The following is a 27801-nucleotide window of genomic DNA, read 5'->3' as shown; positions in this document are numbered from 1 at the left end:
AAGGAATCTATAACTAACGTGTTTCTTTCAGATAATAGAAATACAACTAAATAATATTTTTATACAAACAAAATTGTTCTCAGAGACCGAGTCGGAGTGTGTGATATCATTTTTTGCCTGAGTGTGTACAATAAATGCCTAACGCTATCCTCTGATAAAGCTTTACTGCTCACCCACACAATCACAAATAGAGAGTAAGGTATCATCTACTTTAGCCTCTGCCTACCTTTGGGGATCCACTGGACTTGGTATAGTATATACAGAGCCAGCTTCCTATACGCAGGATCTCAGGAAACTGAAGACCGGCCGGTAGGGCTGGGGCCAAGTCAGTTATTCTCTGCAGTCTCCTCTGCTGGGCGTCTTTCTTGTTCCTTCTTCGTAGGTTGCAGGTATCTGCCTTCTTGGTTCAGGTCTGCCCCCTAAAGGAAAATGCTACTTACCAGGATGCATCTGTTCTTGGCACGTAGAGCTGCAGGTCCGTACACTGTGCTTTAGATCGCCATCTGGTTTTGGGCTCAGATGCTTGCACCTTGTTGTTGTCTTGGAAGAAGTCTTTTGTAGTCACGAGATAGGCGACTCCTCCCTTGGACGATAGTGCGCATGGGCATCGACTCAATCCTCAGATTGTTTTTCACCATGATGGGAAATGATGGAGTCAGTAAGAAGTAGAAGAGATGTCCATGTGAATGTATCTAATTAAGATAGTACTGGAATGGATACAGGTCCCGGGGAGGCGGGTGGGCGTGTACGGATCTGCAGCTCTACATGCCAAGAACAGATGCATATGGTAATAAGAATTTTCCATTCGAGGCATATGAGCTGCAGATCGTACACTGTGCATAGACTGTACAGCAGTGTTTCCCCTAGCGGTGGTCAACTGTATCCGTTGTAGTAGTTTGAAAAAGTGTTTTAAAGAACAGCCTGACCTACAGAAGCTTGTTGCTTAGCCTGCACGTCAACACAATAGTGTTTGGTGAAAGTGTGTGGTGTAGACCATGTTGCTGCTTTACATATGTCATCTAAGGGAATGTTCCCTAAGAATGCCATGGAAGCCCCTAGTTTGCCTGTTGAATGTGCTCTAGGAGGAATTGTCAATGTGCATTTAGACTTTTGGTAGCATATTTGAATGCATTTTACTATCCAACTGGCGATCCCAGCTTTAGAGATGGGGTTACCTTTATGAGGTGGGGAGAAGGCTACAAACTAAGAATGGTTCTTGTATGGTTAAAAGCCTGGATCTCGCTTACCGTTCTGAGAGAGGTAATTGCGACAAGGAAGGCAACTTTCCATGTGAGGAACTGAAGTTCACATTTAGGTAGAGGTTCAAATGGGGACCCATGAGCCGGGTAAGAACAATGTTTAAATTCCACACTGGAGAGGGTGGCAGTCTGGGAGGAATTATTCTTTTAAGTCCCTCCATAAAGGCTTTGTCTGTTTTGTAAATAAGCAGCAAGCGCTGCTAGATGTTATTGTATGGATGAATATGCTAGATTACATGTTTGTAAGTGTAGCAAATAGCAAATGATGTCCTGGATGGAAGCATCCAGTGGATCAATTTTATTATTGTTGCAGTAGATGACAAATCTTTTCCATTTTGCTACATAGCAAGCTCTAGTAGTAGGGCGTCTGGCTTCTTTAATGATGTTCATACAGTCTGGCGGAAGGTTATCTCTCCATGGTTCTGCGTTAATGTTTGGGAGAGGCATCGTTTTTGGTGTGGAACCACTGAGAATTCCAATAATTTTGAAAACCACGGTTGGCATGCCCATGTGGAAGCAACCAGGATCATCTTGAGAGACTGTTGTCTGAGCTTGCACACTACTAGGGGAATCAGTGGGAGTGGCGGAAAAGCATACGCAAATCTGCCTGACCAGTTAATCCATATCTGTGAGAAAGTGCCATCTTTCTTGCATGGTATGCCCCCACTTTTTGCTGAATTGCTGAATGTACTTTGACTGGGTGTGCCCTGGACTCCTGCCAATCAGGTGCCCAGGGCCTATGTTCCTTCCTAAAAACCTCAAACCCAAATTGGCAAACCCTGGTCACATGTCAGCCCCTGGTAAATGGTACCCTAGGTACCCAGGTCCTTGTGACCAGGGAAGGCCTCTAAGGGCTGCAGCACTCATTGTGCCACCCTTAGAGGCCCTGTACCCTAACACACACACACACACACACACACACACACACACACACACTGTCCTTGCAGGCTGAGTGTCTGGGTACAAGACAAAACAAAGAGTAGACATGGCACACATCCCTGTGTGCCATGCCCACCACCTACACTGCCCTGGCATACATCAGCCACCCCTCTAGCTGGGTGCCCTATGCCAGTGGTGTGGGCACAGGAGCATGAGTCCTGTGCCTCTACAGTACCCAGGTCCATTCCTGGGCACTGTAAGCGCAGTGCTGCCATTTACGAGTACATGGTACTGAGAGCTCGTCAAACACGAGCTCCACAGCACCATAATGGCAACACTGAAGACTGAGAAGTTTGGTATCAAACTTCTCAGCACATGAAACCCGCACTGATGCCAGTGTGGGATTTAAAGTACCAAGCACCCCAGAGGGCATCTTAGAGATGCCCCCTGAAACCTAACCTACAATCCACGTCTGGTCTGGGAGGCTGCCTAGGCTGCCACACAGCAGACATGATGCTGGACCCCTGGGTAGGAGAGCCCCTGCTCTCCTGGGCCTGCAACAATGCACATCCTGGGCGAGGTGCTAGGTCTCCTCCCCCAGGATGGACATGGGGAAGCTTCAAAGGCATGCCGCCTCTGTGAACTTCCCCAGGCCACTTGCAGCCCCCACTCTGGCAGGAAGCCTGGCCGAAAACCCCAAATAAGGACAGGGTATGTGCCAGCCTGCCAACCCCACCCCTCAGGTGGGCGAGGTGAGGTGAAGCACATCTCCGGGCGTTCGCCATCTTGAAGATGGGAGGCCCTGCCCAATCAGGACTAGGCTACTGCCCCCCTCCCACAGGAGAGTGGCAGAATAGGGGGTGTACCCACCCCAGGACAGGGACCCATTGGTCCCTGCCCTTTACCTACCTGTAACGCACTTAGTATTTAGGGGCACCCTGAACCTTCCTTCCTCAGATTCCAGATTCCAAAATACAAAGAAGAGAAAGAAGAAAGAAGACCTGCCGTGCAGCTGCTAAGAAGAGGAAGACACCAACTGCTTTGGCCCCAGCCCTACCGGCCTGTCGACCCTCAAACCTGCTCCTGCTACATCCCGGCACCTCTTGTGGCCAGCAACCTCACAAACCCTGGAGTACCTGGCTACCTTTTGGCTCTAAGCACCTGGGACTCCCATGGGCAGAGGCTCTGCTCAAAATCAGCTTCTAATCCCTGGCATCAGCCCGGAACCGCGAACCCTGCACACTCTGCACCCGCCAAGCCTGGCCTGTGCCGGAGTGAACAAAGACCACGAGGACGACCCCCCGGCGACTGTGACCCTGAGTCCGGCACCCAAGGACTTCCCTCGACCCTCCTGACGACGCCTGCAGCCTCAGAACCAGGTACCTCCCCAACCACGATCAACAGAGGGTAAGATTTCCCCGACACCAAAAAGCACCCCTGCACCCTGCGGCCCACTGTGCCCAACTCCTGGGTACCTACCTTTCCTCCAACTACCCAACTTACTTCTCGAAGTGGTGGTGGCACCTGAAGAATCTTCGTCCCCGAGCTTGCAGCCTTTTTCCAACCAGGAGCTTTCCCATTGAAACCCATCAAGCGCCCGAAGGCTCAAAGCACCCTGCACCCAGCTGCCAGTGTGGCCCTGGCAGTGTAACCTCTACACCTATCTACTTCCCCATTTGCCCTGAGCAAGTGACCAGGAGCCCAGCTCCCACAACCGCGTGGCCTGCTAGTCAGCAGCCACTAACCAAGGCCCCCTGCCTCCCATAGGATAACATTGGGCCTAACTCACTCTGCACCCGGCTGCCCCTGTGCCGCTGAGGGTGTAACAACTGTACTTACCTGCCCCTGGGAGAACCTTAACTCTGCCAGTCGAGTACTTACCCAAAAGCCGATAACTCAATTTTCTCCATAGGGTAACATAGAAGAAATTTCAGAAGAAACCAGTCAAAGTGTGGAGTTTCTAAAACTTAAAATATTCACCAAAAATCAGCCGAGTAACGAACACTAAAATACTCACCTGCTATTAGGAGAGATCCCAGTGCTGGATCTTGGTGCCCAGCACTGACCCTGAAAATTTTTCACAACCGTACTTACCAGTATCCCAATTTCCTTCCATAGGAAATCATTGACTGTTTTTCTGGGAAATTTCTTCTGTCGACTTTTAAAATAGCAAAATATTGCCTAAAAATCACAACAGTAACAAGTCGACTATTATCACTTGTTTCCAAGAACTGTCCCAGGCCTGAATCTAGGATCCAGTCCTGGAGTTCGAAAAGTAATCCTGAAAGTAATATATTGCAAATAACTTAAATCTTCCACTGAGCTCAATGCATTATTGTGTTTGAAATTGTGTTGTCTCTTGCACCAACCTGTAACTATCTACAAATGTCAATTGCATATTGCAAAAGTACTTAACTAAAGCATCTCATTGTGAGAAAGTATATTTTAATACCTATTGTTGGTTCTAGAATAAAACAGACATATATTTTTATATGAACCATTGGCCTAGAGTTCAGTTATTGAGTGTGTGAGACCATTTGCTGACTGAGTGTGTGCAACAAATGCTTTACACTGTCCTCTGATACTGCCTTACTGCTCGACCAAGCTACCACTTTAAAGAGTAAGGTTATATCTAACTTAAGCCTCTGCCAAACTTCTGGGAACTGTGGACTCTGTACACACTGTACCTATTAGGGCACAGTATATACAGAGCCACTTTCTCACAATATTGCATTGCCTTTGGACAACGGGTGCGGGAACCTGGTGGCAAAGGTTGGGCATTTTGCGTTTGCGTGTGTGGCGAACAGATCTATGTCTGGTTGACCCCACATGTGGAAGAAAGGGTGGAGAACTTGGGGATGAAGTTCCCATTCGTGTATCTGCTGTGTCTGTCGACTTAGCAGATCCGCAATGTGATTGTGAATTCCTGGAAGATGTTCTGCCAGCAGGTATATATTTTGTGGGATGGCCCATCTGCAAATGTTTTGTGCGAGCTGGGACCGCTGCAAAGAATGTGTGCCTCCTTGTTTCTGTATGTAGTACATGGCTGTCATGTTGTCTGTGCGGATTAGGACAGTCTTGTGTTGTAGATGTACTTGGAATGATTTTAATGCTAGAAATATTGCCAGTAATTCTAGGTGATTGATATGGAGCACTTTCTGTTGAGTGGTCCAGCTGCCTTGAATTGTGTGGTTTAGGAGATGGGCTCCCCAACCGGTGAGTGATGCGCCTGCTGTTAGCACTATCTGCGGAACCAGCTTGAGGAACGGCCGCCCTTTGGACAGGTTTCGCGAGTTCCACCACTGCAGAGAGCGATGTGTGTGGCTGTCCACCAACACCAGATCTGTAAGTTGTCCTTGAGCCTGGTTCCACTGACGTGCTAGGCATTCCTGTAAGGGGCGCATCTGAAGTCTTGCATGAGGTACGATAAAGATGCAAGAGGCCATCATCCCTATGAGTTGCATGAATACCCTTGCTGGGAGGCAGTGCTGCGGTTGAAATTTGCTGCTTAGGGCTTTTATACTGGCTATCCTGGCTGGACAGGGATATGATGGAGCTTTGGAGGTGTCTATTGTGGCCCCTATATACTGATGTATGTGGGAGGGCTGGAAATTGGACTTGGGGTAATTTACTGTGAATCCCAAGACGTGTAGCAGCTGGATAGTTTGACGAGTGTGATGAACACACTGGTTGAATGATTTGGCTTTTATTAGCCAGTCGTCGAGATATGAAATGACATGGATTTGTTGTCTTCTTAAGTGTGCTGCTACTACTGCAAGGCACTTTGTGAACACTCTGGGTGCGGTGGTCACCCTGAATGGAAGGACTTTGAGCTGATAGTGTTGTCCGTCCACTATGAACCTTAGCTACTTCCTGTGAGCAGGGTGCATGAGAATGTGGAAGTAGGCGTCCTTGAGATCTAGTGTGGCAAGGAAATCGCCTTGTTGTAGCAACGGGAGAACCTGTTGAAGAGTGATCATATGAAAATGATCAGACTGTATATAGAGATTGAGGAGTCTGAGGTCAAGTATTGGCCTTAGGGACCTGTCCTTTTTGGGGATTAGGAAATACAGTGAGTAAACCCCTGTTCCTTGATGCTGTAAGGGAACTGGTTCTATTGCGTGCTTTTGAAGCAGTGAGAGAACTTTTTGTCTTAAGAGCGTAATGTGTTCTGTGGACACTGGACGTTGTTTGGGTGGAATGCTGGGTGGGGTTGCTGTGAGTTCGGGGTAGTAACCATACTGGATAATTTGTCTTACCCAATTGTCTGTTGTGATGGAATCCCAGACAGGTAAGAACTGTGAAAGTCTTCCCCCGACTGGAGTGGAATGGTCTGGGGGGAGTGGAGGGAAGTCACTGTTTATTAGCGGGGGAGGTGCGAGTGTTATTGTTACCTTGGCCTCTCCCTTTGTTGTTATTTCTCCTGTATCCCCCAATAAAATATCCTCTCTTGGGGGATGTTTGTGTTGTGTTTTTGGAAGAAGAGGAGGTAGTGTCTGTTGCCATGTTTTTGGATGCTCCTCTATAAAAGGAGCGCCGATAGGAACCACGTGTGGATGGAGACGGTAATGCTCGCCTAGATTTAGCAGTCTCCGTGTCCTTTTTCATTTTCTCCAGAGTGGTGTCTACAGCCGGTCCAAACAGCGGTTCCTGATTGAACGGCTGGTTGAGGATGGTCGTTTCTACCTCCTGTTTGAAGCCTGAAGAACAAGTTACTTACCTTCGGTAACGCTTTTTCTGGTGGATACAGTATCTGCCTGTGGATTCCTCACCTTGTGAATATCCCCTGCGCCAGCAACATTCGGAAACTTTTGTAGCAGTCCACGCCGATGGGGTCGACGATGACGTCACAGAGACACGGCTCCGCTCGCGACTCCGCTGACGTCACCGGCTCCATAAGAAGACCTCGTCGGCGTGATGACGTCAGTTCCGCCCCTTTTTTCCGTGCCTTCAAGGCACACGGACGGACTGACAGCAATATATACATATACAATATACACAGTACATGATATGCAAATCAACACACACAGTGTGGAAAATAAATAGCAAGGCACAAGAAAAAACATAATGCCCTTGACAGTAACAAAACACATTTTGAAATACCATCAACAGAATTGTAGGTATAGAAGGATGGACAACGGGGAGGCGGTGAGGAATCCACAGGCAGATACTGTATCCACCAGAAAAAGCGTTACCGAAGGTAAGTAACTTGTTCTTCTGATGGATACATCTGCCAGTGGATTCCTCACCTTGTGAATAGATTCCACAGCCGTCCCCACTCCCAGAGGAGGGTGTCCACCCTTCTATACCAGAAAGTCCTTAAGGACGGATCGCGCAAAATGTCCGTCCCTCCTCACCTCGGTGTCTAAGCAATAATGTTTTGCGAAGGTGTGGAGGGAGGCCCAAGTTGCCGCCCTACAAATGTCCTCCCCCGGAACACCCCTAGTTAAGGCAGATGTGGAAGACTTTGCTCTGGTAGAATGAGCCCTCAATCCCTCCGGAGGCTCCTTATCAGCTAGGGAGTAGCATATCTTGATGCACAAGACAATCCACCTGGAAAGGGTGCGCTTGTGCACTGCTCGACCTTTCCTGCAGCCAGCAAAGCCCACAAAGAGCTGGTCATCAATCCTGGAGTCCCTTGTCCTGTCCAGGTAGAAGCTCACCGCCCTCTTAGGGTCCAAGCGGTGAAGTCTCTCCTCCTCCTTGGAAGGGTGAGGGGGAGGATAGAAAGAAGGAAGGGTAATGGACTGCCCCAAATGGAAGGGAGTTACCACCTTAGGCAAAAACGCAGCCCTGGTCCTGAGTATCATTCGTTCAGCATGAATGGTTAAGAATAGGGGTTTTGAACTTAGAGCTTGAAGCTCACTTACTCTCCTTGCCGAGGTGATTGCAACGAGGAAAACTGTCTTAAAGGACAGCAGCCTCAAGGGACACTTGTGTAAGGGCTCGAAGGGAGAACCCATAAGATAGGTTAGTACAAGGTTTAAATCCCATTGAGGCACAATAAAGGGAGTAGGAGGAAACTTATTTGTAAGGCCCTTTATAAAACGAAGAACAATAGGTGACTTGAACAGCGACGGCTGATCCGGCAAACAAAGGAAAGCCGATAGAGCCGATAAATATCCTTTCACAGTAGCCACAGCAAAGCCTTGCTGAGCAAGAGAAAGGGCAAACTGTAGAATATTAGACAGACGAGCCTTCAAGGGATCAATGGACCTCTCTCCACACCAGAGAACAAATTTAGACCACCTATATGAATAAATAGATTTGGTGGAGTGTCGCCTGGCCGATAAAATAACATCCACCACATCCGGCGGGAGAGAGAAAGAATTCAGGTTGCCCCGTTCAATCTCCAGGCATGAAGGTGTAAGCTCTGGAGGTGGGGGTGTAGAACCTGCCCCTCCGACTGCGAGAGGAGGTCTGCCCTCAGAGGGAGATGGAGCGGAGGGCACGAGGAGAGGTGGAGAAGATCTGTGTACCACACCCTTCTTGGCCAATCCGGGGCGATCAATATAACTTGGGCCCGGTCTTGGCGAATCTTCCTCAGAACCCGAGGAATCAAGGGTATGGGAGGAAACGCGTAAAGGAGTCGTGAGCCCCAACTCAGCTGAAACGCGTCCCCCAACGGATACTGGAGACTGCAGAACAACGGACAGTGCGCGTTCTCGGGGGTGGCAAATAGATCCACCCGAGGAGTTCCCCACGTCTGAAAGACGTGACGAACCACCTCCGGATGGAGCCTCCACTCGTGGTCGGCGGAGAACTGCCGACTGAGACTGTCCGCACGCACGTTCAGCACCCCGGCCAGATGATTTGCCATCAGACAAATCTGATGGTCCTGAGCTCAGGACCATAGACGCAGGGCCTCTCTGCAGAGACAAAGAGACCCCACTCCTCCCTGTTTGTTTATATACCACATCGCGGTAGTGTTGTCCGTCAGGACTTGAACAGACTGACCGCGAAGGGAAGGGAGGAAGGCCTTGAGCGCCAAACGTATCGCCCGCAATTCCAGAAGGTTGATGTGAAGAAACCTTTCCTCTGGAGACCAAAGACCCTTGATCTCCAGATCCCCCAGATGAGCACCCCACCCTAAGGTGGATGCATCCGTTATCACTGTTGCCACCGATGGAGGAAGATGAAAGGGCTTTCCTTGAGACGGATTGCCCTCCATGCCCCACCAAGATAGATCCACCGCAGCTTCTCTGGAGATCCTCACAGACTCCCTGAGATCTCCCTTGTGCTGATACCACTGCTTGCGGAGGCACCACTGGAGCGCCCTCATGCGCCAGCGTGCATGGTTGACCAACAGAATGCAAGAAGCAAACAGACCGAGCAGGCGAAGGACCTTCAGAACCGGAACAACCGCTCCGTTGTAAAATAAAGGAATCATTTCCTGAATGTCGAGAATCCTTTGAGGAGGAGGGAATGCTCGACAAACAGTAGTGTCCAGTACCGCACCTATGAACAGGTTGCGCTGAGAGGGCACCAGGTGAGATTTGGGCACGTTTATCGAAAAACCCAAGTTGTACAAGAGTTGAGTTGTATCCCGCAGTTGAGGCAGCACCTTCTCTGGAGACTCCGCTTTGATCAGCCAGTCGTCCAGATAGGGGAAAACTGAGATCCCTGACCTTCTGAGATGGGCTGCCACCACTGCCATCACCTTCGTGAAGACCCGAGGTGCAGAAGTAAGACCAAACGAGAGGACCGCAAACTGATAATGTTGCGACCCTACCGTGAAACGGAGATACTTTCTGTGCGACTTCAGGATTGGGATGTGAGAATACGCATCCTGCAAGTCGATGGACACCATCCAGTCCTCCTGATTCAGCGCTTGAAGAACCTGAGCAAGGGTGTGCATCTTGAACTTCTCTTGTTTTAGATAAAGATTCAAGATTCTGAGGTACAATATCGTCCGTAACCTGCCGTCCTTTTTCGGAATCAGGAAATACCGGGAGTAGCATCCCTGACCCCTCTCCTCCTCTGGAACCACCTCTATCGCACCTTTCTGAAACAACTTCAGGACTTCCTCCTGCAGGAGAAGACGGTGGTCCTCCGAGCAAGCCCCTTGGCAAGGAGGGCAATTTGGAGGGAATTACCGAAAGGGAAGGGCGTACCCATTTTCTACAAGATCTTGAACCCAGAGATCTGTAGTTACAGATTCCCACAGGACCAGCCTGATCCGGAATGGCGGATCTAGGGCTGTTTTGCGGTGGTGGGAGGGGCTGAGGAAGAGGAGGAGGAGAGCTGACTGCCACGTGTGCGACCCCTGATTCTTCCTCTGTAACCTCTCGACGAGGAACCTTGCTGCTGCTGAGTCTGCCTATAGGTTCGAAAAGATGTTCTTTCAAAACCTCTGTACCTCTTAAAAGACCCTCTCGACTGAGACTGGAGTCCCAAAGATTTAGCAGTTGCCTTGCTCTCTTTGAATCTTTCCAGAGCAGCATCTGCCTTTTTCCCCAAACAGGCCAGACCCATCAAACGGTAGATCCAATAGGGTTGATTGCACATCTTGAGAGAACTCCGAAGTTCTCAACCAAGCACTTCTCCTAGTTGCAATAGACGACCCCATGATCCTTGCAACAGAATCTGCAGTGTCCAGCCCACTTTGGATCACTTGCCGCGCAGCAGCCTGAGCATCAGCCAAGATGTCGTTAAAACCAGATCTATCCTCATCATGTAGTTTCGGCGCCAGTTTCTTAGCCGAATCCATCAGCGCGTGTACATAGCGTCCCAAAAGACATGTGGCGTTAGTCGATTTCAAGGCCATGCTGGCTGATGAAAACACCTTCTTTGCCGATTGGTCCAGCCTTTTTGCCTCTCTGTCCCCAGGGACCTGTGGAAAAGCTCCTTTAGACTTCCCAGAACAAGCTGCCTGAATCACCAGGCTCTCAGGCGATGAATGAGACGACAAAAATTCTGGATCCCCTGGGGACGCTCTGTATCTCCTAGCGATCGTCTTAGAGACTGCAGGAGCAGAAAAAGGTTTGCGCCACACCTCCAACACAGGTTCCACAATGGCCTCATTAAAGGGAAGCAAAGGCTCTGATACCGCCATGGGAGAATGCAACACTTCAGTCAAAATGTTCGACTTAAACTCAGTTGTTGGAAGTTGGAGATCAAGCAACTCCGCAGCTCTCCTTATGACTGCATGGTAGGGTGCAACGTCCTTGGATGGCTCATCTGATGGCGGAGTAATCTCCCACTCAGGAGACAGGTCCAAGCCACTAGCCTCTTTAAGCTCGTCAAAAACCTCATCCGACTCCACCAATTCTCCATCTTCCGCTTCCTCCTGAAGGTATCTCTGCTCCTCAATAATCCTCTGAGTCTCCCTTCTGGAGCGAATTCGAATCCTCGGCGGCGCCGTAATCTACTCTGACGGCGCCGGCCGTGGATCCGGCGGAGCCATCGGCGTCGAACGAGGTCGAGCCGGCGAGGATGGAAGCGGCGTCGACGTTCTCGGAGCCGGAGGATTCCAAGACGACGTCGCTGGATAAAATGGATAGAAAGGGGCCTGAGGATACACTTGCGGCACCCCTAAGTTAAATGCCAAAGGACCCATCGGACCCGCAGGTGCACCAGGGGCATACATGGCACGAGCAAATACCCCATACATCGCATTTAAGTAATGCGAGGGGTCCTGACCTGGCCCAGGGAAGGCAGGATACTGGTCAGGCCCCACCGGACTCGGGCCAACCGGCGCCGACGGTGGAATCAACGGCGTCGCAGGCTCACCCGGGGCTTGAAGATCTTCCGGGGGCGGAGATGGAGCCGGTGCCGGAACCGGAGCCGGAACCGGCGTCGGAGTCCGGGCTGGAACTGGCGAAGCCGGAGACAAAGAGACCACCGGAGATGAAGGACCAGCAGGCGAACCCAGCACAGGAGAAGGAGAAATAGAGTCCCTTCGACGCCGAGCAGGTGACTTCGGCTTCGGCGCCGTGCTCTTATCTGAATGGTGCCGAGAGGAGTGTCTTCTCTTTTTCTTGTGCTTCTTAGCTCGAGAAGCATGCCCCGAAGTCGACTTCGACGCCGACCTCGACTTCGATCGAGATCTCGATCTCCTTCTCCCTCTCTTCTCCTTCTTCATTTTGGCAATAAAGAGCTTTGCCTCCCGTTCCTTCAGAGCCTTCGTGCTCATCTTACGGCAGCTGGTACAGCCATCCATGTCGTGGTCCGAGGATAAACACCACACACAGTCCTCATGTGGATCAGTGATGGACATATGCTTGCCACACTCCCGGCAAGGCTTAAATCCAGACTTCTTTGTCGACATCTTTAAAGAAGACAGGAAAAACAACGAAAATACACAAAGTATCAACAACGCTAACAACAGCGATTCCCGAAATCCGTTGGCTTCGACGGCGCGGAAAAAAGGGAACTGGCGTCATCACGCCGACGAGGTCTTCTTATGGAGCCGGTGACGTCAGCGGAGTCGCGAGCGGAGCCGTGTCTCTGTGACGTCGTCGTCGACCCCATCGGCGTGGACTGCTACAAAAGTTTCCGAATGTTGCTGGCGCAGGGGATATTCACAAGGTGAGGAATCCACTGGCAGATGTATCCATCAGAAATGCGCAGCCAGGCATGTCGTCTGAGTAGCACACTCGTTTTAATGGACCTAGAGACTGTGTCGGCTGCGTCAAGGGCACACTTGATGGAGGCGTTAGTTATTAATTTGCCTTTTTGAATTAAGTCATTCGCCTGAGTCTTGTACTGATCAAGTAAATGCTGTAATAGAGTTTCTAGTTGGTCATAGTGAGCCCTATTATACCTAGCAAGTAATGCTTAGGTGTTAGCTATGCGCCAGTGATTGGCTGCTGGGGCAGCTACTCTCTTGCCAGAGGCATCTAGCAACTTAGATTCCTTATCCAGAGGTGGTGCGTCACTGGAGGTTTGGGAATTGGCGCGTTTTCTAGTATTAGACACTACTAGTGAGTCTAGGGGAAGCTGCCCTTTGATGTAGGGTGGATCATCGGGGGCTGGTTTGTATTTCTCATCAATTCTCGGATTGAGAATTCTAGCTCTCACTGGGTCTTTGAATATGTCTGGGGCATGTTTAATGACCCTTTTAAACATTGGCAGTATTTGGACAGATTTTTGCGACTGTTCAAAAGTGTCTAGGAGGAAATCCTCATCGGCAGGGTCTGAATACATGTGAACGCCATCTCCCCCAATATTGTCATCTAGGGAGAGATGGTTTTATTGGATATGGCTGGGGATCTGGGAGGTCTGGGGGATCTATTGGGTCATCATAATCGTCCCAATCATCCTGTGGTGTGTCTGTATCATTGTCAGGGTCAGTGAAAGGGGCATTGTTGCCTCCCCCTACATTATCATCATCCTGTGGTGGTGGTGTATGTGGTGGAAGTGTTATAGGCTATGAAGGTGAGAGAGGTATAGGAGGAAGAGCAGGAGTAGGAAGAACAGGAGAAGAGGGTTTTACAGGTGAAGTGGCACAGTCTTTTTTCTTCAAAAGCACTGCAGGAGTCCCTGTTGTGTCCAGCTTCCTCTTCTTGTGTGGCACAGCAGCCACATGTCCTGTTTTGGGGTCAATCTGGATTTTTTCCTGTTTGGGATCTACAGGAGCCGGTCGAAAAAGTTCTTCCTCCTCGATAACCGGTTTCTGCGCTGACTTTTTCAGGTCCGAACGGGGTTGGGATTTGTGGTCCGAGGCCTTAGGAGGTGTTTAGGAGTCCTTTGGCTCGGCTATGGAGACTGAAATCTTTTTCGGTTCTGACGGGTTTGGTTTCGGATCCGAAGGTTGATGTTTCGGCTTCGAAGTGGTCAGAGCCGATTTCTTTTTGGGAGTAGGTTGCTCTCACGGCTTCGGTGCCGAAGGCGCCTTGCGGATAGCGATATGCGGTTTGCTCGGTGCCGAGCTACCGGAAGGCTTGTCCTTTATCTTCGGAGCAGAGCCCGAGGGCGGGGCTTCTGAAATATGTTTTCGGTCGCGACTGGGGCCAGCAGGCGAAGTCTTGACCAGAGCTTTCTTTTTCACTGGTGGAAAGGGGCTAGGGGCAGTTGTACTCACTCGTTGACCAGGAGTGATGTGGTCGTCTGAGTCTGCTGCTTTGGACACGATTTCCAGGTCTTCGGAATCTTCCTCTGGGACATCTGGGCCTTCGTTGAAGATGTCCGCTGGTGCCGGAGCTGCTTTCTGCACCATGATGGGTCGTCGGGCCCGATGATCACGGATGGTCTTTTTCGATCAAAAAGAGGCGCAGGCCTGGCAATTGTTCTCGTCGTGTTCTGGCGAGAGACACAGATTACAGACCTTGTGATGGTCACTGTGTGGGAATTTCGCTCCACACTGGGGGCATTTTATTAATGGAGTACTTTCCATGAGATGTAGACCCGACGGCGTGGATAGGCCCAATGGCCCGCGTCGATGACCGGAATCGAGTTGTTGAGACGCGCGTCAAAGATTACGCGATCGGAGACAATACCGGAGAGTTATAGAGAGTTTGTGCGTCTAAAAAACTTGAAAAACAAAGTTTCGAACCGGAGTGCAAAAGTTCCATCCAAACCCAATGGTGGAAAAAAACAATCTGAGGATGGAGTCTATGCCCATGCACACTATCGTCCAAGGGAGGAGTCACCTATCTCGTGTCTACAAAAGACTTCTTCCAAGACAACAACAAGTTGCAAGCATCAGAGCCCAACACCAGATGGCGATCTAATGCACAGTGTACGATCTGCAGCTCATATGCCTCGAACTACTGTATTTATGGAGCGTTTCAGGGGTCTCAAGGTCAGTAGCCAAAGGGCTACTGACCTTAGGTTGACTACACTCTCAGTGTGCTCACCCCAAGTGTGGGAGTGGGCACAATCCCTAATCCTGATTGAAGAGTGCCTGCCATCTACAAGAAGGCGGGCACTGAAGAGTGGGCTTCACCTTGCCTCCCTCACCTGAGGGGGTGGGATCTGCAAAGGTCTCATTTTTCCCACCTATCTACCCAACTAAAAGGGGGTGAGACAGGAAGGTGGCCTGCTCCTGATAGCAGGAGATGCTGGGGGTTGTGTTACAAAGGCAGCAAGGCCTTTGAAGGTCCGCTGCCACAGATGGCTTTTTCTGACCTGGGGGAGGTGTGAACACCTCCACCCATGAAAGGCTTTGTTTTTGGGCCCAGGGAGCAAAGGCTTCCACCCCAGGGGTCTAGAAACAAGTCTCGTGGTGGCAGGCTGGTGTTTACCAGTCAGGGAACCCATCAGAGACAGTTCGTTTTTCAGGGGGCATCTCTAAGATTCCCTCCGAGTGCATTATATAATAAATCCCACACTGGCATCAGGGTGGGTTTATTATGCTGAGAAGTTTGCTATCAAATTTCCCAAAATTCAGGGGTAAAGCCATTATGGTGCTGTGGAGTTCGTAATGACAAACTCCCAGACCATATACTCTTTAATGGTTTTGCTACACTTACAATGAACTTAGACACTGTAGGGATACAGTGCTCATTCAACTGTACCCTCACCAGTGGTATAGTGCAACCAGCTAGAGGGGTGTCTTACCTTTTTCATAGGCAGTGGGTTGCATGAATGGCACACAAGCATGTGTGCCATGTCGGCTCTTTATTTTTCTCTGCACCTAAACAACAGCCAAATAAAATAAATGGTGTGTGTGTGTGCGAGTGTGTGTGTATATGTGTGTACGTGTGTACACACATGACCTTCAAGGGTGCACACTATGTGCTGCAGCTTTATAAAGGACGTACACGTGGCCAGAGAGGAGCCAATTGTGAGTACCAATGTACAGTATTGGGAAAGAACACAGGTCCTGGGAACCTGATTGACAGGAATCCAGGGCACATCAAGTCAAAGTGCATCAAAAATCTGGCAAAAAGTGTGTGGGGGGGTGGGGGGGTGGGGGGTTACTGCAACAGAAACGCCCGCTTCCTACACACATGTCCAACCGTATAAATATACTACTCACAGCCCTTGGGGATGCCCAGGACCTACCTTCGGGGTGACTAATATGTATTAAAATGACAGTTTTGGACCTGGCAAAAGTTTTATTTTGCCAGGTCGAAATTGGAGTTTAAAACTGCACACACACAGGGTTTAAAGTGCTACCTAATTGGGTGGTTCAACCAGTGCTACAGGCCCATTAGTAGCATTTAATTTACATGTTGCTTTACTAGGGACTTTTCAGTAAATTACAAATGCAAAATGGACATAAGGCAAGCTTACCATGTTTAAGGAGCTAGCACATGCAATTAAGCACTGGTTAGCAGTGGTAAAGTGCGCAGAGTCCTAAGACCAGCAAAAACTAAGTCCACAAAAACAGGAGGTCTGAAGGCAAAAAGTTAGGGGAAACCACAGCAAGGATGCCAGGTTTAACAGTTGCGTTATTTAAGTTATTGACAAAAGCTTCATGTGTAGCTATTACAAGTGCAGAAAGTGCAGTGGCATTGGGCCAGGGGGGTGAGGGCCCCTCTGCACTCCTAATATGGCTACATTTTTATTTCAAAACTGGTGTAACAACCCCTTGGTGAAAGGGAACATGACACACTTGTTACACCACTGCTGCTGCACCAGTGAGTAGGCCTCAATGACAAGTCTGTATTTCAGGCATCAAGCCTCACGGACATGGCTCCCCTTCTGGAAAAGCTTCCCTGTCTATGAGGCTACCCCTTCAGAGAGGAAAGGCCTTGCTGACAAGTACTGTACTTCATGCACATCAAACCTTGCTGTTGAGAAAGAAAGTGACTCACTTAAAAATAAATCCTATAGAAAAGGGAGGCTCCACTTTAGGACCTTAAGTGTAGGAGTTGAATCAAACGACTCTTAATAAAACGACATGGTATAATTTAAGCATGTGAATATACAAAAGATTCAATGTTGAAAAACAGACATGAGTACTTGCGCAGCAATATAAACTGTTGGCATGTAATAACCATACATCCCATGGATATTCAACATTACAGTGGGGAATATTAAAATTAATTTGAATGATCAAATTATGGAAAACCCAAAATGTGAATACTCCTGAGGACTTCCTGGCAGCAAAGAGTTGCTAATATGTACAGAAGAACTGAAGGTTACAGGTACTGGTGGATCCAGTTGTACACTCTGCATTGCATTGTGACAGACCATGTTGGTGTGCTGCAGAAGACTTGTTCTACTCTGAAATATATCCTGCTAATATTGAATCAGAGCATTTAAAGATTAAGATCCTGCAAAAGAAATTCAGGAATTGGAAACAAGATTTGCATTGTGTTACAAGTTGAAAATGAGAAAGTGCCGAGCCAAAAATGTGGTGTTTTCACTTACCAAAACTGAAATGATATCATCAAGAGGTTGCATTCTCACAGATGTTATATTGTTGGTGGCTTCCACCACTTTCTCTCTGCCTTGGTTAATAAGATCCTAGAAGAAAAAGAAAACATTCAACATAAAAATAACTACTTTCTGTTTTTAATTACTAACATTGTATGGGGCTATATTGTAATCACAAATTGTTTTGTGTTGGTAGCATGATAAGACACATAACTAGCAGATTATTCACTGACACAAAGACAACACCAAACAACTTTAAACCACCGCTTTACATTTGTTCCCACAGTTTTAAGACAAAGAATTAGTGAAAAATGAGTACCAAAAAGTGATCTGATCATGAGTCATGATAAATCCGAATGAGTTTTGTGTGTTAAGAAAAAGCACTACAAAACAAAACCTATGACAATGCAATGGGAGACCGTAAACACAAAGCTCTCAAAGGAGAGGGAACTGGAGAAAATGCCAAGAACAGGGGGGAAAAATACTAAAATGTTGAGCGTAGGGTGTCACTCGATTATATGTCAATTTTGTTGTTACCAACTTTGCAGGCAGTGTCAACCGAGAGGGTAGGGAAAGAACTAAAATGGCTAGGTGTCTAAACTCACCATTTCATCTTCCTGAGCAGTGGGATTCATACTGGTGGCCAATGCAAGAAAAAAGCTACCAGCATGATTGCCCAACGTTTTGATGTCATGTCAAAAGTTGTTTATTTATATTATATAGTGGTAATAATTTTAATCTAGAACTGTTTTTACACATTTGTGACAGATCAGGGCTATTATGTGACCCAGAAGAGAACAGTACTGGATAGTACACTGGTATGGTGAATAGCATCTGGAAAAGTAAGATACAGAAACTACTGCAGTAACATCAATAAGTTAAAATTAATTGAAGTTTCAACAATATATTTGTATATCATAGGAAGAGCATGGCATGAAAACAGCAGTAGAATACCAAACAGACAAACGTAGAAGGCTAATAACATATTTGATTTGGTGAGGGCACAGCGTGTGGACAGGTGGTGTCAGGAGTGCAGAGATCATGGAGGTTTGCTCTCTGTAGGTATGCATTTAATGAAATGCTTGATTAGGTCTGAGCGAAACTGCAAAGGTGGTAAACATAACAAATTTAGCATACAAGACAATATTTGGGAATATTTTAGAGAGATTTAGGAAAAAAATCAAGGGAAATTAATTTTCCCACTAACTTGCATTGTAGTAAAACAATGTTATGTTATGTTATTCACTTTTATTAGGCGCACAGCTGCCCCAGCGAAGGGGCGTCCTGGCGCCTGATCAGGTACACAACACAACAGGTCAAGGCCAAGAAAAGAGAAATCAGATAGCAGGGGCAAACAGATGTGTTTTAATGGCGCGTCTAAAAAGAGTCAGGCTGTTTAGGGCGCGAATATGTAAAGGAAGGGAATTCCATAGATCAGCCGCCAGAACACGAAAAGAGCGTCCTCCCATCCTACTCAGCCTGAACCTAGGCTTAGTCGCCAGATGGTAAGATTCAGACCTGAGAGACCGCGTGGGGACGTAAGGAGAAATAAGGCCCGCCAAAGCAGGGGGAGAGGAAAGCTTCAGGATCTTAAATGTCAGACAGAGAGCCTTAAATTTGATTCTCTGTCTGACCGGAAGCCAGTGAAGGGAGGTCAGAACAGCAGAGACAGAGCCTCGTCTCGGAAGGCCAACAATGGCCCGTGCAGCAGCGTTCTGCACCCTCTGAAGCCTAGTAGCCTCAGCCTGGTTGACTCCAAGAAGCAAGGCACTCCCGTAGTCCAGCCGGGAAAGAATAGAGGCCTGAACCACCAGTTGCCGAGTGGGGGGGTCAAAGAATTTGAGGACTGACCTCAGCCCTCGCAGAATACCAAAACAGGTAGCTGCTGTCTTCTTTGTATGGCTGGTATAAGAAAGATTGGAATCCAGCCACACCCCCAGATTTTTAACTTCGGCCGCTGGAATGGGGGACACCCCGAGTTCAGAAGGCCACCACTGGTCTCCCCAAAGTTCCGCCTGCTTCCCCACAACCAGGACCTCGGTTTTCTTAGCATTAAGCTGTAGGCAGTTGCTACGCATCCAGCTAGCCACAGCTATAAGTCCTGCACGGAACCTGGGCGCAGTCACCTCAGGGTCCCCACTGAGTGTCACCGCCAGCTGCGTGTCGTCGGCATACGATGTCATGGTAAGGCCACATTGCCTGACGACAGCGGCCAACGGTTTCACATACAAGTTGAACAATGTGGGGCTTAAAGCAGAACCCTGAGGGACTCCCAGTTCCAAAGAATGGAAAGAGGACTGGCCAGGTGGAATGGCTACTTTGAAAAAACGGTCCGAGAGGAAGGAGCGGAACCACTGAAGAGCCTTCCCCCCAATACCCACTTCCTCCAAGCGCCGCATCAGAATGTCATGAGACACCGTGTCAAACGCGGCACTCAGGTCTAACAATAGGAGTGCCGCAGTCTGCCCCGCATCCAGCACTGACCGCAAATGCTCGGTCATGAAGAGCAAAGCAGTTTCAGTGCTGTGTTGGGCGCGAAAACCATTTTGACTCTCGTCAAGAATGTTATTACGAGAGAGGTGGGCAGACAAGATGGAATTCACGTGTGCCTCAGTGACCTTGGCGGTCCAAGGCAGGAGGGAGATGGGCCGGTAATTCTCCGGGAGCAAGGGGTCAGAGTTGGATTTCTTCAGAATAGGGGTGACCACAGCTTGCTTCCAGGATGGCGGGACCACGCCCTCACTGAGGGAAAGATTAATCACGTCCAAAATGGGTTCACGACAGAGAGGCGGGAGACGAATAAGGAACTCCGGCTTCAATGGGTCTAAGGGGGAGCCAGATTTAATTTTAAGGCTCAGAGTGTCAAATACCTCGTTAGACATAGCCGGCAGGATGGACAGAGTTTCGGACACCGGGACCTTCATATCACTAAGAGCATCCCCGAAGACAGATGGTATAAATCCTCGATAGATTGTCTGCACCTTCCCCACGAAAAAGGATGCCAAACTTTCACAGTGAGAGTCCGTGCAGATTTCTTGCGAGGTAGCCCGTTTCCCCATCAGGTCTTTGAGTACCTTGAAAATGAACTTAGAAGGGTTAGGGCTGTTGGAAAACTCAGCTGCATAGTAAGCGGCCCGGGTTTGACAGATAGCTCTGTGATAGGTCTTAAGCTGGGCAAAGTACAGTGATTTTAACGTGGGATCAAAGGATTTTCGCCAGGCCCTCTCAGCTTGCCTGCAAGTTCTCTTAAGTTCGGCAAGAGTCTCATTATACCAAGGGCTGCGATTTTTTACGTGACATTTAGCCCAGCGCAGAGGTATAAGAGAATCGAGGGCAGTAAGGACCCAGTTGCAATACTGTTCATATCCCTGTTCCACATCCTGCAGTTTGCCCAGGGGTTGTGCCTCCAATATCCTGACAAACTCCTCCAACTTGAGTTTACGCCAATTGCGCTTTAAGATCTGTTTATCCACAGGTTTAAATTGCGGATTTTCTAGGGGGCATGACACCTTGACCAACAGATGGTCAGTCCAACCCACCACCATCGGGTCAGATGATCTAGCCCGAACTAGGGTGGTAAAAAAGGGGTCAAGTATATGACCTCCTATATGGGTGGGGGAGGTGACTAGTTGGTTAAATTGCATCGCTTCCAGGTCCGCTAACAAGGAGCTGATGGATAGAGATGACGTCTGATCAAGATGTATATTTAAGTCACCTACTATGCTAAAGTTAGCACACCTAGGAGCCAGCGAGCCAACCACATCCGCAAGGGCAGCCTTAAAAGCAGTGTCGTTCCCCGGTGGACGATAGATAAGCACACCACTGAAGGTAAATTGATGACTAACCCTTACCTTAAACGAGGCGCTTTCACACATTGGAAGATCAAAAGCCTTCCACTCAGCTGGGAAGCAGGATTTAATCGCCATGGCTATACCACCTCCCCTAGTCGAACGGTTCAAGGTAAACACCGTGTAGGTAGAGGGGAAAGCCAGATTTATAATGGCAGTGTCAGCGTCCTGTAACCAAGTTTCGGTAAGAAAAATGATATCAGGAAGGTCCGTATCTATCATGTCCCGTAGTGACTGATGGTGCTTGACCAAAGATCTAACATTCAAGCTCCATATATTAAGTTCCTGCTCGGTGCAATCCGTATGAATGCCACGAGCAGTCCCTACAGCAAGTCGTACCCCATTGGGAGTAGCCAGGGAAAAACTGCCGCAACAACAGTCATAAGGTCCCGAGAGAGGAGGTACAGGGACAGAATTACATGCCAAAAGGCTGTCTCTTATGGAAAAGAGATCAGCACGACCGTACCTGAGTGTCGCTATGTTACACATGATGGTGCAATGGCAGGAAGCCAGAGTCCATAGCCCGCACCCGCTACCTCGACGCGGACGAACACAGACGGGCAGGACTCTGGCACGACTCCGGCTAAGCGACGGCGTCCCACTGCGCGTTCCCGCTGCGCGGGGGAGGACAACTTTAAATAGGCGTCTCCCCAACCAGCACGAGCGTCGGGACGCTCCAAGATGGCGCCCGCGCAAGGACATACTCACCCCAATCAAAGATGGCACCCACAGCTATCCAGCCCCAGGACCCGGACCCGCCAAATGGCGGTGAGTTTTCACCAAATTAAATGCGAGTAAGGGGACAGAAGCCCAGCAGAGCGATGGATAAAATCAGGGGAAAAAACGAAAATCAGCCAAGATAAACTAAGGTATTTAAAAATATCAAAGCCCGCTGGCAGCGCGACCTGCGCTAGTGCAGCGATGATCAGAACACTTAACAGTGTGAGTCCGCCTTAAATAGGCGTCTCCCCAACCAGCACGAGCGTCGGGACGCTCCAAGATGGTGCCCGCGCAAGGACACACTCACCCCAATCAAAGATGGCACCTACAGCTATCCAGCCCCAGGACCCGGACCCGCCAAATGGCGGTGAGTTTTCACCAAATTAAATGCGAGTAAGGGGACAGAAGCCCAGCAGAGCGATGGATAAAATCAGGGGAAAAAACGAAAATCAGCCAAGATAAACTAAGGTATTTAAAAATATCAAAGCCCGCTGGCAGCGCGACCTGCGCTAGTGCAGCGATGATCAGGAAGAAAACTAAGATATTGAAACTATTTGCTGAAAACAGAGATTCTTGCCTAAATTGAGAATGTTCGCATATTCGCTTTTTTCTTTGAGGTGTTTTAGAGCGTACACCTGGTCCAAGGGCATTAAAACACTTTACAACATAGCCAGGCTACATTACAAATTTCTTAAGGCAAAGAGGGAAGGGATTTACTCAGAATCACAGGTTGTTGACCAAGACTGGGATTCAAGCATGGTTCCCCCTGTTCTAAAGGAGGCACCTTAGTTATTAAGTTGAGAACAACAGAAGAGTGAGGGAAAACAACAGGTAGTTTGGCCACTCTCAAACCCCCAGGTAAATGCAATCAAATCAACAAAAGAGTGTGCCTTCAATTTATCAAAAGAGCACTACTGTAGAATCCAAATAGGTTTCTTTAGAAAGCCCTCACTCACCAACCTGGTTGGAGACCTGCTTCATCATCGGGCCCCACCGGGAGAGGCTGAATGCCATCCCGGTGTGCTTCGACGCCAGAATTACTGCGGAGCTGGTGATGCGAGTATTGTGAGTGATGAAAGTGATAGTTAAAAATGTCTTGTTTGTGTCAACAAAAAAACTTTAATAGAAGCCAAACAGACATGAATAAATACAAGGTGTAGGACGTATGGACTGAATAAATTGTTCAGCCAGGTCACTTACAGTGTGGTCTATAAAAACAGGGTGTAGGACATATAGGCTAAATGGATTAATTAGCCAAGTCACTTACCGTGTGGTCAACATGTTTCAGCCTATGTGTCATATTTTAACAGGACCATAAATGAATGTGAAACCCTGGCGGTATGGGCGCGCTAAGGCCCACCCTAACCAGAGGTTGTAAGTGTGAAAAAATTGATCACAAAGAAATTATCAAAAAGTTGCTTGACTCCCACAGTGGAGAGGAACCGAGTTTATTTTGGGGTGTAGAGAATTTCTACACCATGGGTCTCGGGAGGGGGGTGGAAGCTACAATGGCACACCACCCGCTTGGCACCTAAGCAGACCCTCTGGAACCGGACCCTGATGGTCCCATGGTGTAGAAATTCTCCACACCTCAAAATAAACTCGGTTCCTCTCCACTGTGGGAGTCAAACAACTTTGACCTCTGGTTAGGGTGGGCCTTAGCGCGCCCATACCGCCGGGGTTTCACGGTCATTTATGGTCCTGACGAATGCCTGTTAAAATATGACACATGTTGAAACATGTTGACCACGCGGTACGTAACTTGGCTAATTAATCCACTTAGCCCATATGTCCTCCACCCTGTTTTTATAGACCACACTGTAAGTGACCTGGCTGAACAATTTATTCAGTCCATACCTCCTACACCTTGCTTTTATTCATGTCTGTTTGGCTTCTATTGACACAAACAAGACATTTTTAACTATCACTTTCACTTTCATCACTCACAATAATCACATCACCAGCTCCGCAGTAATTCTGGCCTCAAAGCACACCAGGGTGGCATTTGGCCTCTCCCGGTGGGGCCCGACGATGAAGCATGTCACCAACCAGGTTGGTGAGTGAGGGCTTTCTAAAGAAACCTATTTGGTTTCTACAGTAGTGCTCTTTTGATAAATTGAAGGCACCTTAGTTATTAAGCCACATCTCTTACTCGGTATAGTGACAAGGGGTAAAAAGTTAATGTGCTAACATTTATTTAAGTTTATTGTAGTGTCCTGATCTGAAACTGTATTCAACATTTCAGATGAGGGTCACAAGGGGAAGAAAGATGTGATAGCGTGGATACCATGATTGTAAAATAAGCTACTGCTGGAGACCATAGTATTGTAATCTTTGTGAAATGTTAAAGGGTACCTGCTCCTCTAAATTTTCATATGCAGACTCATGGGAGGAGGAAGAAAAGCCCTAAATGTTCCCATTAGCCAGGTGATTATTCTACACGAGATGACAGATTAATCAGGAACACATAGACCAGGCATGCTGTGTGAAGTAAAAGGGCAGATTTGTGTTGGAGCGGTAGAGAAAAACAGAAATTAGGACATTTGAAATTCCAAGACATAAGGAGGTTCATAACATGATACAAAAACTCAAGTATACAATTGTCATAAAACAGTTGGGATTTTATTTATTAATAAAAATAAAAAAAAGAAACTGTGAAAAATGTGAACATGCTATAGAGACTGCAAAGGAATCAATACCATCCAGTAAATTGAGAGCCACTGAAAGAAAAACAAAGGGGAGCAATTGTCAGTCATGGAAATGATACATTGAGCTCTTACAGAACTGAGTATTTAGGACCATTTAGGACCAAAAGAATATAAAAATCAACATAAGGACATCAGAGTTTGAGTCCAGCTGAAGATGTGCTTGTCTACATTTGCAAACCCTTTAGGTTGTTCTAATCAGCAACTGCACCCAGAAAACATGTGGGCCTTCTTACAGTGAACAACTCTAAATTTGGCAGGGTTCCAGGTGGAAGCCTCAAGGAACAGTTCGAAAAACCATAACAAGCCAGTCCTCTGTCTCTTCGTTTGCCTGCCTTCTATGAGATTCAGAAACAGTACAATCTTGCTAACACCGAATGCCACAAGTTTCCTTCTTTTCTCGGACCTTAGCATTGGTGTTCTCTCTGTAGTGTTGCTCATTTCAACAAACATTCCCCTCACATATTTGGACTCTGGCTGGACTGCTCGTTTGTTACACCACCATATTGAGTGCCATTTCTGGATGGGATGAATACTTTTTCTGCAGTGGGGAGTCCTGGAACATCTGAATCCGCACTTTCCGATCATCTTTCATCTGTTCCTGGAAAACCCAGGATACACAGGTTTGAGACTAAAGCAGATTGCCCAGCCTCCTAGGTGATGGCGCCAACCTTAACCGCTGTACATGGTAATGATCCCCTATCAGATTGGAATTGTTTGAAACAGTGTTAACCTACAAGCTGTACTACTTTCGGCTAATTATTAATTTCCCATCAGCAAGGCCCTATTGGCCTCAAATTTACTGTACACAGAATATACTTTAGTTTCTATCTTGAAAGGAAAGGACTGCACCGCTTTGATCTCCGCCATGACAAGGAACTCATTGATCGTAGCCCCACATCCACCTTTATCAAAAGTTCAGGGGATGAAAAAAAAAGAAAGAAAAAAAAAGAAATCACTCCTCTCAAACCCAAAATTTCATGGTCTTTTTTGGCTACTGCTGAACCATCTGGTGCAATCTGATCAGACTTGTGAACCATAAGGAAGATGTGCTTTGGTGACAAAGGTCAAGAATCAGATATCATTAAAGGAAATATTCCTGAGCAACTCGAAAAAACTTAAAAAATACATGAGATGGCCAATAAACAACTTTCTTACCTTCGGTGATACTCTTTCAGGTAGAGACTATCTGGCCACAGGTTCCTCACTTTTTGAATATTCCCCTGGCGTCAGACTGGATCAGGAAACTTTTCAGCAATACCTCTGCACGCTGGAAGGTGGCGGATTGCGGCTCCACACTGATGCCATTTTACTCCGTAAATGGCATGCAGGCCTAAATGTGCCACTCCAACGTGCAGTTGCTTTCGAAACGGTCTGTGCCCCCAGGCGCAGAGCAACAAAATCAAACTGGTAGACAGTGTGCAAATTCCTAGACTTTGGGTCTGGTTAATGGATAGAGTCCAAGCACAAAACAGGGAGGATCTGAGACAAATCTGCAGCTAGTTAGAGTCCACCAGGAAGAGAGTTACTGAAGGTAACTAACTTGTTTTTCTGGTGGAGACTTTCAGTTGCAGATTTCTCACCATTTGAACAGACGGCAAAGCGATACCTATTCGGAGCTTGCCGTGTGAGTGGACTCAAACAAGAAAGTTCTGCAGGAATGAGTGGGCAAAATGCCCCTCAAGTGAATCAGACTGTCCAGGCAATGCTTTGTGAATGTGTTGAGGGACACGCTGGTATCCCCTGGCAAATATGCAGGACAGTGACTCCGCATGCCCACGCATTGGTAGTAGCTTTGGCCTTGAGAGAATGAGCAAGCAGTCCTGTTTAGGCTGTGTTTGGCTAATACACAGCAGTTCTTAATGCAGGGCACATTCCAGCGGGAGATGGTTCCCTTTTTTGCTCCAGAGAATTCTACAAAGATCTGATCACCCACATGGTGGTCTTTGGTTCCTACCATGTAAAAGCTAAGTGCTCTCTTGGGGTCAAAGCAAAGTACCCTCTCTCCTCCAATTTAGCAAGGTGAGGCAGAGCACAGAACACCGGCAGAGTAATGGTCTGATCGACATCGAACAGCATCACAACTTTCAGTAGGATGGATGCCTGTGTACTCAGGAAAAAGGAGGTATAAGGTGGACTGAAACAAAGAGCCTGAAGCTCACTCACATGCCGTGCCGAGGTGATTACAATAAAAAAACATGGTCTTAATAGTAAGGAGCCATAGGAGACCGCTATGAAGTGTCTCGAACAGAGTGCATATCAGATAGGTGAATACCAGATTAGGGTCCCACAGGGGCATGACAAAAGGAGAAGAGGGAAACGTGTTGCAGCTCTTTCAAATATCATCACAACTACTCATTTAAACATAGAGGACTGAGCAGGCAACAGGTAGAAGGCAGAGAGGGCCGAAAAATAAACATTAGCTGTGCCCTGAGTAAAGTCTCACTGGGCGAGAGACAGAACAAATTACAAAAGTCAGATTTTTGACATGGAGGCGAACCGGCCTTCAACAACCAGTCATCATGAAACACTGCCATCACTTTTGTGAACACCCAAGGGCAGCTGGTTAAACCTAAGGGAAGCCGGTGAACTGAAAATGCACCATTTCCACCATGAACTGCAGGTAGTGCCAATGTGCAGGCAGGACGGGAATATGGTGTCCTTGAGGTCCAACCCAACTGTACAGTCTCCAGGGTCAAGAGCAGTTAAGACATGGGCCAGTGAAAGCATCATGATTTCTCCTTCAGTAAGAAGGCATTAAGGGGGTTCAAATCTAGAAAAAGCTGAAGACCTCCACTCTTCTTCGGCACCAAAAATTGAGGGAATAACAACCACATCCTACTTCAGGCACCTGCAACCTCTCGACAGCCCCTTTGGCCAAAAGGGCTCACACTTCCTGCTGCAAAATGGAAAGATGATCTTCTGTCAGTCGTTGGTTGGCCAGTGGAAGGGGCAGAGGGTACGTAGGGAAGGGTAAGGCATTGCGCATAGGAGGCTGGCTATTAATGTAGTGTACCAATGTATGGGCACACCACATGCCGCAAATAGTCCAGACAACCCTTAATAAATGAGACACTCAAGAAGAAATGCAAGACCAATTTAGAAAAATACAGATTTTTA

At 47.9% G+C, this 27801-nt stretch overlaps 1 protein-coding gene across 2 annotated transcripts in view; it reads right to left on the bottom strand.

Moving 5' to 3' along the window:
• The window catches only part of ATRX (ATRX chromatin remodeler), a 1501634-nt gene that overhangs the window by 56253 nt on the left and 1417580 nt on the right, over window positions 1-27801 (bottom strand). For both annotated transcript variants that reach the window (XM_085608236.1, XM_085608237.1), the window contains exon 33: window positions 17403-17498. In XM_085608236.1, the coding sequence (XP_085464362.1) occupies window positions 17403-17498 (96 nt within the window). The remainder of the gene's footprint in view (window positions 1-17402; window positions 17499-27801) is intronic.

This window comes from Triturus cristatus, chromosome 5_2, assembly GCF_964204655.1.
Source record: "Triturus cristatus chromosome 5_2, aTriCri1.1, whole genome shotgun sequence".
NCBI classification, from domain to species: Eukaryota; Metazoa; Chordata; class Amphibia; order Caudata; family Salamandridae; genus Triturus; species Triturus cristatus.
The sequence above is the reverse complement of the archived record's forward strand: the minus strand, read 5'-3'. Positions and strand labels throughout refer to the sequence as shown.